The sequence below is a fragment of the Triticum urartu genome, unplaced genomic scaffold (genome assembly GCF_056163025.1).
Source record: "Triticum urartu cultivar PI428250 unplaced genomic scaffold, HENAU_Tu73 scaffold247, whole genome shotgun sequence".
In the NCBI taxonomy this organism is placed as follows: domain Eukaryota; kingdom Viridiplantae; phylum Streptophyta; class Magnoliopsida; order Poales; family Poaceae; genus Triticum; species Triticum urartu.
The window spans coordinates 27,501-43,070 of record NW_028260419.1 but is presented as its reverse complement, the minus strand read 5'-3'; the positions used below and the strand labels follow the sequence as shown (position 1 = coordinate 43,070).

General features: G+C 44.4%; 1 protein-coding gene across 1 annotated transcript; it reads left to right on the top strand.

Moving 5' to 3' along the window:
* The first annotated feature begins 38 nt into the window (after positions 1-38).
* LOC147951561 (uncharacterized) lies at positions 39-1,836 on the top strand. Its single transcript, XM_087538375.1, has one exon. It carries the CDS (start codon positions 932-934, stop codon positions 1,688-1,690), a length of 759 nt encoding a protein of 252 aa, XP_087394501.1. The 5' UTR covers positions 39-931; the 3' UTR covers positions 1,691-1,836.
* The last annotated feature ends 13,734 nt before the right edge of the window (positions 1,837-15,570 follow it).

Here is a 15,570-nt window from a genome sequence, read left to right as displayed (position 1 = left end):
GCCCTGCGGGGCACGCCCTCCGGGGGTTTACGCCAGGAATTCCGTAGAAGAGAGTCTTGGTAAGAAATAAATAAAAAAGGTACAGTCTACCGCAAGTAAAAAACCCATAGCTTCTATCGCTGACGGGGCCTTTCAGGCTATCTAAAATACCACCATCGTAAAGGAGGATTCGAAGAAGACGGCATGACCGGGAGAGAGACGCAAGGATGGGACTGGAACGATTGAGAAGCACTCATTTATCACGGATGAATAAAAATATGCGTATAGTAAAGACATACGCCCCATATCTGCGGATGATAGGCTCTAATTGCATGTGACCAGTACGGGAACCGAGTTCATGTCTTTCCGGGAGTAGAGCTTGCGTTAAACTTGCTTCAATGGCGATGAAAATAGCTCAGTTGGTAGACGATGTCATGTGACAGCTTGTTTTCTCGTTGAAGCATTCTTAGACTGATAGCTAGGGAAGTCCCATTTTGCAAGGGCTCGCGGAGTAGCCACAGATAGAAATTATCAAGTACCAACCAAATAGTTCTTCCAAGGCTAAAGGCAGGCTGACCCGCTAATTATGTCGTAGGTAGGGATCTCGTTTGAATAAAATCGTATAACAATGAAGCGAGAAAACGTATGCGCCCGCAAACGGCTTTCGAGGCGATCCTGACCAGCAAACGAACTCAAATTCAAGCGACCCTCAAAGCGAGGGGAAGACCCCATTCTTTTTGTCGAAATCTTACTGTACTTAAAAAGAACAATGTTGTTACTTCTTCAAATCTCTATTGTGTAGGTGTTCAGTCCCAGGTAGGAATAAGTAAAGGCTGTTTCTTGTTAGTCTGTCTCTTTCTCTTTAATAGCAGGTTCTTGGGTAAAAAACCCAGTCACTTTAGAAAGTCCCCCTTTTTTTAGGGAGCAGAGCTGAAAAAGATGGGAAATTCCAATGATTCTTCGTTCATTATTTCCAAGTGTCATTCTTTTGTTCATTGCTATACCATCGTTTGGTCTTGCGTTGCCAGTACTAATAATGGCATTAGTTGTCTTATTCGGAGTTCAAGGAATAGCCTTTCATCTTGGGAATGAGAATGTCGCGGATCTCAATGTTCTCGTCATGACCAATGCTCCTAACGAGGGTGACTTTCCCATAGACCAACCTCCCGTTGGCGGACTACCAGACCTCCAGCAGGAAATGGCGCACGCCGCCCATCCCGAAGCCATGATTTCGGAGTTGACTTCCAAGGTTGAAAGAATATTTAACGAAGTAGGCACTCCTCTTCCTTTAGAGGAGGGTGAGTCTGCGCGATCGTTCACTGAAAGTCTTATATTGTGGAATAGTGAGGGAGGAGATACTCTTCAACAAATCTTCTCTGATTATACGGAAGCCGGAGATGGAAGCGAATTCGTCGCAACAGCCACCAATCTGGCGAAGCGGTTTCGCCGCGCCGAGCTCGGTGAACCAGATTCTCCCGACCCCGATGCGCCTGCGGAAGAGCAGGAGGCTCATTCCACGGGATCCCCTGAAAGCACAAAAGCAAATGATGGGGCGAACGAGGCAGGCCCGTCTTCTTCGAGGAAGCGTAAAAGGTGGGATGATGATTCAGGGTCCGAAGATGACGATTCGGGGGGACCCGGGGAATCTCCAGATCCAGTGGAAATCGTTTACGAAGGGGATGCACAAGGGTACAACTGGGAGGGGGATTAGGTTGGCCGCCAACTTCGCCTGCCTTTCTATCTGAGTTCTTCCCTCTTGATGCTTTCGAACGACTCCTAAATTTCACAAAATCCTTTTTTTTCTTTCTTATTTGAAATCCAAATCGAAATGCCTCAACTTGATAAATTAACTTATTTCTCACAATTCTTCTGGTTATGTCTTCTCCTCTTTACTTTTTATATTCTCTTATTTAATAATAATAATGGAATACTTGGAATTAGTAGAATTCTCAAACTACGGAACCAACTGCTTTCGCACCGGGGGGGCGAGATCCGGAGCAAGGACCCTAAGAATCTGGAAGATATCTCGAGAAAAGGTTTTAGCACCGGTCTCTCATATATGTACTCCAGTTTATCCGAAGTATCCCAATGGTGTAAGACCGTCGACTATTTGGGAAAAAGGAGGAAAATCACTCTGATCTCTGATTTCGGAGAAATAAGTGGCTCACGAGGAATGGAGAGACAGATTCTCTATTTGATCTCGAAGTCCTCATATAACACTTCTTCCAGTCGGATCACTTGTTGGAAAAACATAATGCTCACACATGTTCCACACGGGCAAGGAAGCATAATATCATGAAAGCCGTCTGATAATCTTTCTATAGGTTCCCCGAAGAGAATGGTCTCATCACAAAAACACTTTCTATATGTTCTGTTATTTCGAGATTCGAAGAAGCAAGCAAGTTTTTCATATAGTTGTTTTTGTGTAGTGATCTCTGTTCATGGAGATCACGAGGCCACTGATACCCGAAGTGGTTAGGTGGGATAGAAGAGAGGGAAAGCGGGCTTCTATCACATAGTTTCTCTTTCAGGGTACATAGGACGGCCCTCTCGTCATTACCTTTTGTGCTTACCCGTAGCTAGCTGTGCCTGAAGTCATGGATGATGCTATTCCCACTGAGAGATGTGCTGCAAAATGGAAGCTGTGTTAGTCCTCGGCTAAAATCATCTTCCTTTATTAAAGACCATATATATCCATATGTAGATAGAAGAGGGGATATAGTCGTTCAAAGCTAAGGTGAGTCTGTTCCAGCTAATTCCTCAGATTCCACTTTCCTGTCTGTCCATGTAAAAAGGAGTCCAGCCCACAAGGAGAGGGAATCCACAATAATATCTGTTTTAGATGCTTTCTACTATGTTTCAAGTGATCAAAGAATAGTATCTTTAGACAGAACTGAAATAGCAGATGCAGATTCGAATGTTAAGGTTATTAAAGCTTAAAAGAAAAAGCAGTCATAGGTTAGGTGACTAAGAAAAGAATGTGGAAAGGGTCACGGATAGGATTGGTATATTAGTTTCAGCTATAACAGAGATTTCTCAGCATGTTTCTATCTGGTTGGTATCCGCTGGTACCATTCATTGTGAGTGCTTTTAGGGGTTGCTCAACTCTCGGCTATTTTCACCATCTAAATGATTGCATCTTCCCGTTCTCACAATTTCTCAAAGGTTATTGTATTGATACTATGGAATTTAGAGTGAAAAAACAATAGGGTTCAATTCGATTCATTTTGGAAACTCTAGCGGGGCCATCCCAAATTCCTCTCAGCTGTCATAATTGAATAAAAGGGATCGTATAGCTTTCCAATCCAGCAACATACATCTATCACCTAGGCATAACTGCCAACATCAGTATGCAGAAAGAATCTGTTTAGAACGGTTTAGAGTCGGAACCAAGGCAAGATATCCAGGATTCCGTGTCCCTCCAACTCCATCCATTGGGCGGCGTCTTTTCATCCGGAGAAGCTGTCGAAGCGATAGCCATGTCTGATCCCCGTATCTGTGAAAGAGCAAGGTCTTCCTAGTGGAGTCTAGAAAAAGAGCCGGGTATTCTGAGTGGAGTCTGGAATGAGACCTGCTGCCTCTGGCTTGACCATTAGCTGCTCTATCTGTTATTGGCATGGCATTCCTGAACCCATAGAAAAAGAAGGATTAGGAGACGTCCATCGAAATAGACTAGGAGGCCTCTCACTAGCGCTATATAAGCTGCCGGATTCCCTTTCACTTAAAGCCATTCCAACAATCTATTCGTCGTAAGCCCTTCTAGCAGGAGCAGGGGCTGGAGCAGGAGACAGATCAAGCAGGAATGGTGAGTCACTCACAAAAGGTATTCACACCGAGCCTGACCCACCAACCTATGCACAATCTGATACCCCTCCTCTCGAAACGGAAGAACCAAGGGAAGCTTAGACCAAGCCATTGATCTATTCGAATTGGAGAGCCTGGAATGGTGTTACCAATAGCCCAGCCCCATCTTCATCCGCATCTTCATCTTAGGAATGCCTTTACCCATCCACCTAGGAACACAGAAAGCTACCATTTCTTGTTGCATCATTCTGGAATCCGTGGGTCAAGCTCACTTTCCGGGAATGCTATCGCTATCCTTTGAAACTAGTTCTCTCATTCTTCTGTTTCATACAGCCTAAGATTGGAAATCGAAATCCCCAAACAGACAGACGAGCTTCCCAGACCCCGATATGGAGATGGCGACTCAAGTCTTGCATGCCGGAAGGAGTGATTCTAGTCTAGGAGATCTATCAAACCCAAGTCTTTCTTTTACGAGCCTCGATCAATAATCAGTGTTGCACGCACCCATACCAAAACAAGAAACGGTACACTTTCCCTATCCCCATTCCCGTACCCTTTCCATCTACTGGCCAAGGTTTCCATTCTTTCTACTGGCCATGGCCAAGGAAAGGAATAGCCAACACCCATAAATTCTATGCAAACACTTCTCATCACCTTTTCCGCACCCAACCTGGTCTCGTGAGTCCAGGCCTAAGGATGGATACCTCTGCCTCGAGCTGACTTGACTATGTTCGATTCTATTGGATTCCATTCTCATCTCTGCGAGGAAGGATCCATAAAGCCAGCTAGGCCTCTTCTTATCGAAGGATCTATTACAGCCTATTCAAGCGAGAAACCTTTTGAGTAATGACTAGGTTATAGATCTGTATGGGATCCGCTAGGCACAGCCCGCGGTAGATCCCTTAGCGCAAAAGTAGGCAACCCTATGGCACCAAGTGGGTCAATCAAGTGATCAAGTATGATTCATCTCTAAGCGAGCGTAGAATATACAAAGCTTTCCATCTCCACCAACGGCAGATTTCTATCTTGCCATTTCAATTTGGCTCTATGAGAAGCTTGTATCCCTCGCTGTGACTACTATTCTTGTGTACAAACCTATGGTGGATAAACCTCTATGGTGCATGCATATCTGTTTCGCCTAACTTGTCTTAGTCATTCCCACATTGAATCGAATAAAATAGGACCAAAAGACGGAGGTTTCTGAACTTTTTTATGCTGTATGCCTAAGTTTCCAAACCCGTCTTGAAGGTTACTTTACCAGAGAAGTAGGTCCTATTGACCAAGAAGCGGAAAAAGCATAGTCGGTACTTCTTAATGCGGTACGTAAGCTGGTTATCCTGACTAACAATCATGCCTTGCTTGGATTTAGGGATTAGGAATTCTTATTGGGAAAGAGATTGGATTGGCATTCAAGTAGGAGTAGATCCTATTGGTCCAAAGTAGGCATTCTTGTATCAATTAAAGTAGCTATCTTCATGAAATAAGCGCTAAGATTCTAGTTCAAAGATAGGAGCATTAAGCTCTAAATCCAGTCAGTCCAGCTGGAAGTTTCACTAACTACTTAGGGAACTAGGGACCAGACCAGAGTTATGATTGGTGTATTCCATTCCTACCGTAATTGAGACTTGCCCTCGCTCGCGGGTGATTCCTTATAGCTTGATCCATGTGATGGCTGTTCTCTGCAATGAACCACAACATGTCCATGGACTTCACAGAGAATTGAGTGAATGCACTAAAAACCAAGAAATGACATAGCGAGAACTGAGCAGCTCGAAAAGCTCGGACTTCGTATACAGAAAGTAGAACTAAAAGCAGATGAGTAGAGATTGAATCGAGCATAGAAATAAGAGAGTTTTTCTTTGCTTAGCACTGTTCGGTTCGTCTTTCTTTACAAGTCAATCTATGCATAATTCTATTTCTTGCAGCGCTGAATCCGCTTTTGAAATACAGATCAGGGGGCGGTATTCTTATTCCTTGGCTCGCCACTTATGAAACAAAACTAGATATTTCTTATTATTTTCTTAGGAGCTGAGCTCCGCATGCGGTTCGATTAAGATGCGACAAAACCTTATCCATTAGTCTTGGCGATGCCAGGGATGGAGGGAGTCATCAGTCGCACAAGCTTATTGCTAAAGCCAAGACAGGACATAATAGCTTCTAAGTAATGCCATTGTACCCGCTTTCATCATGCCCAACTCAAAAACCATTTATCCCATACTTCTTCTTTTCTTGTTCCTTCGTATGAATAACAGGAATCCCGGTTCGGATGGTTGACCAACATTATGATTGTGTATGAACTAGGGCTTTGGCTCAACACCTGCTGTCTTTCTTGCCCATCCTTTTGTGGTATCGAAGCTGTTCATTGAGATCCATAGGTTCACGTTACAACCCACCAATAGTCGATTCCAGAGCGGAAGGCGAAAAAGATAGGACGGGGACCCTTCGGAAGAAGGTATATGCCCGTAGTATCTAGAAAATATTCATGGTTGCAAGAGCGAGGTTAGTCATCCTCACCATCACCATCAAATACCGGTACTCGCTTTTTCTACAAGCTTGATTTACGAACTCGACCTTTCGCAGGAAGGAAGTTCCGTATACCATCAACGGAGTCAAACCGCTAGAGGGTCACATATATCTAAATACTAGTTCCGATCATACCAGTACTGTACTTCCGTGGAGATACGAGAAAGGGGGAGAAGATGCGATTATGTATCATAAATACTAAGGCCAGACAGACTAAAAGGGGCTTTTGGATACGAAGAAGGTTTTCACGTCTTGCTTTGGGTGGTATGCTTCCTCACTGTTGCTATTCTGCCCTTTCCCGGTAGTCAACCACCAACGAACGCAAGGAGATCTGGACCTGCATGTAATGTTTTTTTTTGCCAATACTCTAAGCAGCTTCCTTACATCAACATGGGATTGCAAAAGGGAGGGAAAAAGGCGACTCCTCCTTAGTAGGAATAGTAGCTGAGGCTGCTTCAACTCATAACGAAGCTATTCCAGCACATAAGTCCGGGATGATCTGAGGTCGCTGGTCTCACATGGAAGAGATACGAGCCTCCGCTGGATAAACACCAGAACTGGTATCGGCTTCTTTTGTTCGTAACGAACAAGCAACGGATTGGGGATTGCCAATAGAAAAAGATACAACCAACCAGCAGCTTTTGGAAACCAGGATCACCCCCATTGTAAAGAGAACACGGCACCCCTTTCCGTAGGGGCTCGCAAAGGTATTATACTGGATGTGCGCAGAGAGCTAATGAAACTCCATTCCTTTTTCTCTATACTCAAGGATCTGCTATAGCTTGCTTTTCCAAGAGTATTGTATTGACCTGATTCCCCAGGAAAGAGTTGATGGCATCTCAACGCAAGAAGGTAGAGAAGAATCCCTAGCGAAGATGTGCCGAGAGCGAGAAAGCCTGTCTTCCCCGAGATTATTTATTCCTCTTATTTCTTATATGAATAACTGAAATCAATCCTCACTTGTATTAACTTCATGAGTGAAGAGATAGAGAAACCCTCAATACCGGCACTGCTCCTATCAAAATCAAATAATTGGATTTGTTTCCCCACTTCCTCCACGGGATTCGTACATCGGATGAGGATTCCTACAACGGTACAACGGATCAATCCATTCAAATCAATGAAACCATTAGGTACGCCCCGGGATCTACTCTATTTTTAGATTTGCTAATGCCGAGATCCGATGCGAAAGCAAAGCGAAGGTTGTTATTCAATAGTTGTTGCCGGTAAAGGAACAGCGGAACGGGTATCTTTAGCAAAGCAATTTTGATTGGTTGAATCGTATTGAGTTCCGGTCTCTTATAGGGTCTTTCTTTGTCCTACTTATAGTATCTTTCCTCCAGCCTATCGAAACTCGTGTTTTTATTAACCAACAACACATGCACTTTGTTAGAACTAAAGAAAAGGTTATTCAATCCACTAGTGCAACTGAAGTGAAGGAATTACCTATTCTGAACCTCCACAAGAAAGAGCTCATAACCACTGCTTGTGAACAGTTCTCCTCAACTGAAGGCGCACTACTGTTACTATCAGTCTAGTCTCTCGAGGGCACTCTTTCGATCTCGAACAAACTGACTTCTCCGGAAGAGAGATATTCAGAAAACCCGATTTCCAGTCCTGTCTTAAGAACCCGACTCCAAAGAAAGAAAAAAGAAAAGCGGACTAAAAGAGAACAACAAAAGAGAGATCACTTTCGACGATTGAACAGCACTTTTATATCCAGATTGGAACTGGACTTGAACCTTCATATCCAGATTTCACTCCACTTTCACTTTCATATCAGGAACGTCGACTTGCACTTTCAATAGTGAATTATTCACTTTCCGGAATTGGCTCATATTCACATAGGCCAAGAAAGACGAATAAGACCTTGAACTCCCTATTTCACGTATAATCGAGAGACTCATAATATCAGTGCCTTGGGTAAATGCCTACCAAAGGGAGAAGATTACCGAACTTTTTTCTGTCTTCTTCGCTTCCTAAAATATTTAGGGAACAGGCTGGCTTTCATGTTCATAAGTTCTCTTTGTCACATACATCCATCGCTTTCGTCTTTCTTGGCTTACTCAGGTGATCTAATTAATGGGCAAGCCCCACTCAAAGCAATTCAGTCCCGGAGCTCTTTCTTCTAAATGCGGATTCAATAGCACCGGTGACGAAAGCAAAGGATATTCAATCCACTTGTCGTCTTGTGGGCCTGCTTCTTTCCGTTCTTTCTCTTCTTTTGCAGAGGTGTGTGTTGCGCCACGCATACAAATCGTTTTTTTAGCCAAAGGGTGACTTTACCACTCGCTTCTGGTTCCAATGGATATGGGTTAGATGGATGGAGTCTTCCTTATTGAAGTGGGCAAGGCAAGCAGCTCCTCTCGAATAGGCTGATCGGTGATACGTGATTTTGGAATAAAAGCTAGACGACTCAGCCCTCTTCTCATCTCAAAGCTCGACCTCTGCCACTACTACTGCTTCCCTAGCCAAGCCATACTTCTCATTCTTTGCTTGAATCCATAAAAAAACAAATTCCGTCGAGTTTCCTTGCATGGGTTGATTGACCTTGAAGTCCATATATAGATTCCCGTAGTTCATCTCAACTTGACCAACCATTGAGAATGGAACAAATAGGGGAGATGGAATTCTTCTATATTGTCTTTCAACCCTTGCTCTTGCCTTGGCTTCGCCTTCCACCTTCAGCTAAGCACCTAACCCGTGGGACGGGACCTTCGGTCTAGCCTTTGTTCGGGTATGGGACCGACCTGGGATTCTTCCATCCGAGTGAGTACCGCCCTTCTGATTTGGTTTGAGTACGGGACCGACCTTCTCTTTTGTTTGTAATTGGGCTTGCCCGAAACAAAGGAACTTTGGTGTGAGAACCCACCCGAGTTGGTAACCCAACGTTTTCACCTACGATTTCTCCCTCGTCTTCTTTGCCTAGCCTTTAGCTTCTTTCTTGTCTGATCTTAGATTTCACTGTTAGGAAATAGGGCATTACCTGTCACTCCGCCTTTCTAAGAAGGCCTTTCGCTTAGTTGTCCTTTCTACTAGAACTTCCCTTTAGCAGTTCTGGAACATCTATAGTATGCTTGAATGTCGGCAATTTTTCTATATTCTCTTCCTCCTCGTCCATTAGTTCAGTTCCTTTCCTTAGTGAAATCTGCCCCCCTCCATCTTTCGAGAACAACAAGAGGGCATTCTCAAGCAGGCGTATTCTTCTTCACTTCCTAAGAAGGCATTTTCTTGCTAACAAGCCATTCTGGCAAACAAAAGAGCTACTTCTATCAAAGAGGAGCAAAGGCTAAGCGGAACTCCTCCCTTCGTGTCTTCTTCCTTTCCAAGCTTGTTGCGGGGAATCTGGGCTCTTTTCAGCCCCTAAGGACTGCTACTTTGATGAATGAGGCCTGACGGTCTTAATTCCTAATGCTACTCCTACTGCTATTGCTATTGTTACTGCTTTTGGGAATTGGCATCTTTCTTCATAGGGGCCTAGCCAAGGAAAGCTTTCCCATTAAATGAATGTGCTTGCGTACTCTTCGATTCCTGCGGGAAGTGTGGGACTAATTGAATTTCATTCTTGTCTGCTAAGAGAATTATTCTTCCTTACAGCTTGCATTCGATGCATCCACCGTACTAAGAGCTCCTTCTTGAAGAACCGATTCTGTAACAACCCCAAAGGCGAATCTATCTAAATAAACCTAAAACTCCCATTATGATTTGAGATTGCCTTGCCGTTGCGCCCCTTGCCTTTCTTACTGGATTTCCAGTTGATGGGGAAGGCTTGGCAAAGAAGCTTGTGTCGGAAGAGAAGTGGAAAACTAAGCTGTTCGGGCTTAACTTAAACCTGATTGCCCTAGTAGGAGTCAGAATAAGGTTGAGGCTTGAAGACAAGCAACTGACATCTCGGATCTTGCCATTGCCAGGAGCATGGATGCCCAGAATGCCCTCAGTCTATGTCTGTCTATATAGGCTTTAAGGAAAAAGGCAAGTAAGCCGTAAGCCAAAAATCAAGGCTTTTAAGGACCTTCGACAGCTTATAAATAAGCTAATAACAGATCTTTTGCGTCTTTCGAGATGCGAAGAGAAGTAAGAAGGTTTACTATTGGGATAACGAAGATATGACCATATTTCAGATCGATTTTCAACAGACGAGATCGGATAGTAGAATAGAGAGAAGGATTTGCTGCTTTCTTAAAATGATAGAGAGTCAGGAGAGGGTCTATGTTAATAGAGCTCTTTAGATAGGGAGAGGAAAGACGTAACTAGACCGCGGAAAGAATAGAATCTTTTACCGCTACATCCGCTGGAGAAGAAAACTCAGCAAAGGAGATTCCTATCCTTTCTCTAGTTGAAGACTAATCTGGATATTCCCGAAGATGCTTGACTTCGAGTTCTTGGAGTGACAGCTTTCTTTGTAAACAAGGGTCCCTTACTCTATTACTTTTCCACTTCATTGATCTGAAAGAAGTGACAGAAGAAAGCTACGGGCATATACCCCTGCCCCGGGGGAACAGGTGCCACCTCAACAGCTATATTCTAAATCGTTAAGCCTCGCAACCTTTCCTTTGTATCGGACCTTTCCCGCTTTCCTTACTTTCCTTCCTCACTCAAACTTCAAAAAGTCCTTCCATGAATCTAGGGAAGGAAAACCACCTCTGACTTCACCAAGTCTCCCTTTCTTTGGTCGAAGGCTTCAGGTCAAGATCCTTTTTCCTATCTATTGAAGATGCAAAGAGAGATGCTTCTTCCTCTTCAAGTTGGAAGTGCAAGAAGAAATGCGGTAAATAGGAGTTCCATCTACCACGCACTCGCCCCACACTCCAGCTAACTTCAGCATCCATACTCAGCTAGGAGGAAGGTGCCGGGGACACTATGAACACACATGTACTTGGTTGACTTCACGTCCCGTCTCACAACCGGGTAAGATCAAATAAACAAACAGCTTGCTTGCCCAATCCCTATTGAGAGGATTTCTTGAGCTTGAACTTCCTTTTGTAGCTCCGCTCACAAGGACTTCTTTTCATCCGCAATGAAGCTTATACCACCACTTGGTCAGTAAGGCCTGATTCAAAAAAAGATCAATCACCCCCTTCCCTACTTCAATGGAAAAGGGGGAATCGCCCTTTCACAGCCGCCCCTCCACAAAATTTATACCTATCCTTTCGCCTAAGATGATCACGAACGAAGACAGAGAATTGCGTAGATAGGAGGAGGAAACGAACCAACCCGAAAAAACAAACAAAAGGGAATGAGAGAAATGATCGGAACGATTGAAGAAAGAAAGAGAATGGCGGCCCCTTTCCTTTCGCCCAGGGGGCATCGTCGTCGGGGACAGGCTTCGAGGGTTCTTCCATATCTAGATATAGAGATAGATGATGATAGAGATCTAGATCTTTCTATAGATAGATCCTTTGAGAAATTTCTATTGATCCGCTTTCAAGATCTATGAACAAGAGAGATCCAAAAAATCTCCATGTAAAAAAAAAGAGATGAATAGATAGGGCTGAGCCGATAGCAGGACTGGGTACGATGATGGGGCGAGAGAGGGAAAAAACCCTTCGGGATGGATCGGGAAAAGTGACCTCCGGCTCAGCCCACGACTTCCTTCCCTTCGCATAGCTCAGGTGACTCCCTTCCCCCTTTTTTCCCAGAATGAATTAGCCCGACACGACGAATCCTGCCCTCCTGTCTTTCTTTCTCATTGAATGAACCACTGCCTGGGACGCCCCTATGCCTATGAATTCAATGATTTAAGGGCCCCGGGAGGAAACTTCGGAAAGAAAGCCTACTGGTTGGTCTGGTTGTCCCCCGGCGGTGCCCGGGCGGGCCTCGGTTCAATCTTGCCGATTCTACCTAGACATGGCTCAAAATGAAGGGGTAAGGCCAAGTGTTCTTAAAACAAAACTCGAAGTGCACACTTCGGAGCACGGTCTTCCGTTAGGTCCTTTACGGACGACGAAAGCCCCTTGGCTATACTCTACTCTTCGCCTCCGGCTGTTCTGTTCTTTTCTTTTGGCTCGGCGGAGCTGAGCTGGGTTCCATTACACTCTGTAGGAAATGCATAGACAGTCCACGCAGCAAACCGAGGCCCTGCGTGCGCCGTACGTACCGCCTACGAATAATAGGTAGCCCCACCCCAGGCAGAGTTTGTGAGCCGTGTAATAGGCGACCATTTCGCGCGGTTCGGGGGGCACTTGAATAAGCCGCCGGCACCCGGCTGCGTCTTTACCCCTATCCAATTTTTTGGGCCAATTCCCCCTTCGTACTACCAAAAAATGAGATTCTTGCCGAATCCGAGTTTGCTGCCCCAACCATTACAAAACTAATACCTATTCTGTTTAGTACTTCAGGTGCTTCTCTAGCGTATAATGTAAATCTCGTAGCGGATCAATTCCAACGAGCCTTTCAAACTAGTACTTTTTGTAATCGACTCTATAGCTTCTTCAATAAACGCTGGTTCTTCGATCAAGTTTTGAATGACTTTCTAGTCAGATCGTTCCTGCGTTTCGGATATTCAGTCTCATTCGAAGCTTTAGACAAGGGTGCTATTGAGATATTGGGCCCTTATGGTATCTCGTACACATTCCGACGATTGGCCGAGCGAATAAGTCAACTTCAAAGTGGATCTGTTGTGCGAAGAGTGCGTTATGAACCGTGGCCGCCTACCTGCTTTGGTTGGTGGGGGCGGCTCCTCCGTTGTGGGGTAAACGGGAAACCCGACTCTACGAACCCGAGGAAAGGCTGCACAGCTTCCGTAGGGGCGTTAAGACCGGAGCTTTTTGTAGTGCTAGCAGGAATGCAAGTGAATGAATCCAATCCCATCCCCTTTAAAATCGGCGAGGTAATACCTTATTGAAGTAGGGCACGCTACGGCAACACAGGACTGACGGGGTGGGGGCTTGCTGTCTACTTGGCGAGCCTTCACTGCCCCCTTCTGTAACTTCCCTTCTTTCGTCCGTCCACGAGGCAGTCAAAAGAAAGAGAGAAAGGGGCGGCTATAACGCAGGAGTCGTGGCGGTTGTATGCCACAAGGTCCCTATAGACAAGGGGACAAGTGAATCATCGCTTTTGGGCGCAGGCAGCCCTCTACCATCCATCCCATTGCATTCCTCTCGTAGAGTACTGTACCGTCTCAGACCAGATACATCTATGGAAAGAAAGGATTTCATAGAAAATCTTCATTTTTCTATTTTTTTTTATCCCCATGCATTCCGTTATTCCCGTAACTATGGATTGATTGTCCCTACCTAACTAAATGGTAGTGGTCTAGGGAGCGCAATTGCTAGAGCACGGGAGAATGAAGAGTAATGATTTAAGCAAGAGCAGCCGGACGGACTACTATAGTCAGTCTAGTGACTACTATAGTCTTTTCTTTCTTTGTAGTTAAGTAATAATGTTTGGTATAGCAGCCTTTCCGAGCGAGTCTCTGGGATCTCCTGTAAACCCCCATGATGTGGTAAAGGGAGGATATTAGGGGAAGCAGTGAGTGGAGATTCCCCTGCGGAGAGCCGGATGAGGGGAGACCCTCACGTCCGGTTCGGAGGGCGGGGATATCCCGACCCTACTATCATTATGCCTTTGCAATGTTACTTGGTTCAACTCCATTTGTGACCTTTTCTCGTATGTGGGACTCTCTATCTTCTTGGGTAGATTCTAGATCGTCTTTCATTTTGTTAGTGAGTAGTTTTCTTATTAATAAGTCAAGTCAAGAGTAATAAGAGAACTGTAGGAGCTTGCCAGGACGGCTTGGTAAGCAAGCTACCTGTTATGTAGGCGCCAACTCCCAGTTCTTTCTCTTCTTTCTTTTGATTTTTTATTCTCGTTTTTTTTTACTAAACGTATAATCTCCTTTCCGGGGAAGGGGTAACATAGACGGAGGCACATGTAGACAGATACAGACTTTTTCAATCTTTTGCCTAAGCGAAGTAGTTGATCCCTCCGAGGTAAGGGCGAATCGAGACCGAAAGCTACTAATAAAATAGCATAATCTGAACACATAGCTGAACACATAGTTTAAGTAGAAACTGTTAAAGCTCCCTGGTCTCGAAACGGCCGGCTTTGGTTCAGCTCTCGGGGCCACCTTACACACTAATAAAATCGTCAGCTTCCTTCCCCACTCATCGCCCTCACTTTAAGACAAAAAATCCAATTCGATTCAAAGATCGGAATCATACCTCCAGCGGGCAAGGTCGGCTCAAGAAATGGAAGTTGTGAGATGGAAAGAAAACCACGAAAAAAGAACTGAATTAGGGATCAATCCATACGCGGCTTGCCTTCTCCCCTTCCCCATAGTAAGCCAGCCAATAGTACCCTAACTTAAGAAGTTCTCTTAGCTAGCGCATGTCATTAATGTGACCACCGCATGCTCCTGCATGAGTTTCATGAATGGTTTGTTTTCGAATCCTATCTCTCTGGGGAAAGGTATCTTTTTTCAATTCGAACAACGGTATCCCTACCTGGCAAACTATCCTCGTTTTCGAAGTCCCTAGTTTTGTCCTCTGCTGTAGTATTCCGGTTAGTAGACGGCTTCCTTCATCGGAAATCTAGCCAGTGCTTTCCATTAGGTGTGCAACGAAGGATAGCCTTGCTTTTCTTCTGATTCTGATTCAGTCCAAAGATAGAGACAAAAGAAAGGTAATTATTGAATCGGACTTGGCTTCTTTTTCGGCATGGGCAAAGGTTTGGCAATTCCACCATTAGCAAAGGTTTAATCGGTTGACGGTATCCTTGGCGAAAGGCACCTGGTGAGAGTAGCTGCTGCTGCTGTGCTACCTCCAACTATGAAGTTCAGCACATGAACAATACAGAGTACTTTGTTTCCAAAAACAATACAGAGAACAAGACCACAAGAAAACAATTTACAAGAACGACTTTTAGGCAGCAGCATCTGGACAACAGGCTTAAAAGCTTCCAGAAAAATGATAGCACAGACAGCCGAAACAATTTTCCTAATATTTCTTTAACTTGACCTTTTTGCAGTACATCTAACAGCATATAGGGGAATGCCTTTTTTATATTACATTTGCACCAAACCAAGCTATTCTTAATACTAATTCCTTTGCATAGATACTTTCAAAAGTGCTGAGAATAGCAACAGAGAGAAAACGCTGCAGAAGATATCACAATTGAATTACTAACCTGGTACTTGTTCATAGATTTTCTAGCATCTTCAATAAGCTTTGATTCTTACTCAAGTAGTTTGGTTTGTAGTGTAGTTTTTTTTCTTGACTCTAGTAGTGTAGTTAGCATGCCTTCCGTTCCTTGCTTGCTTATGCA

Bases quoted from the DNA above. Each gene is read 5' to 3' on its own strand.
- LOC147951561 (XM_087538375.1), top strand. From the start codon at position 932: ATGATTCTTCGTTCATTATTTCCAAGTGTCATTCTTTTGTTCATTGCT.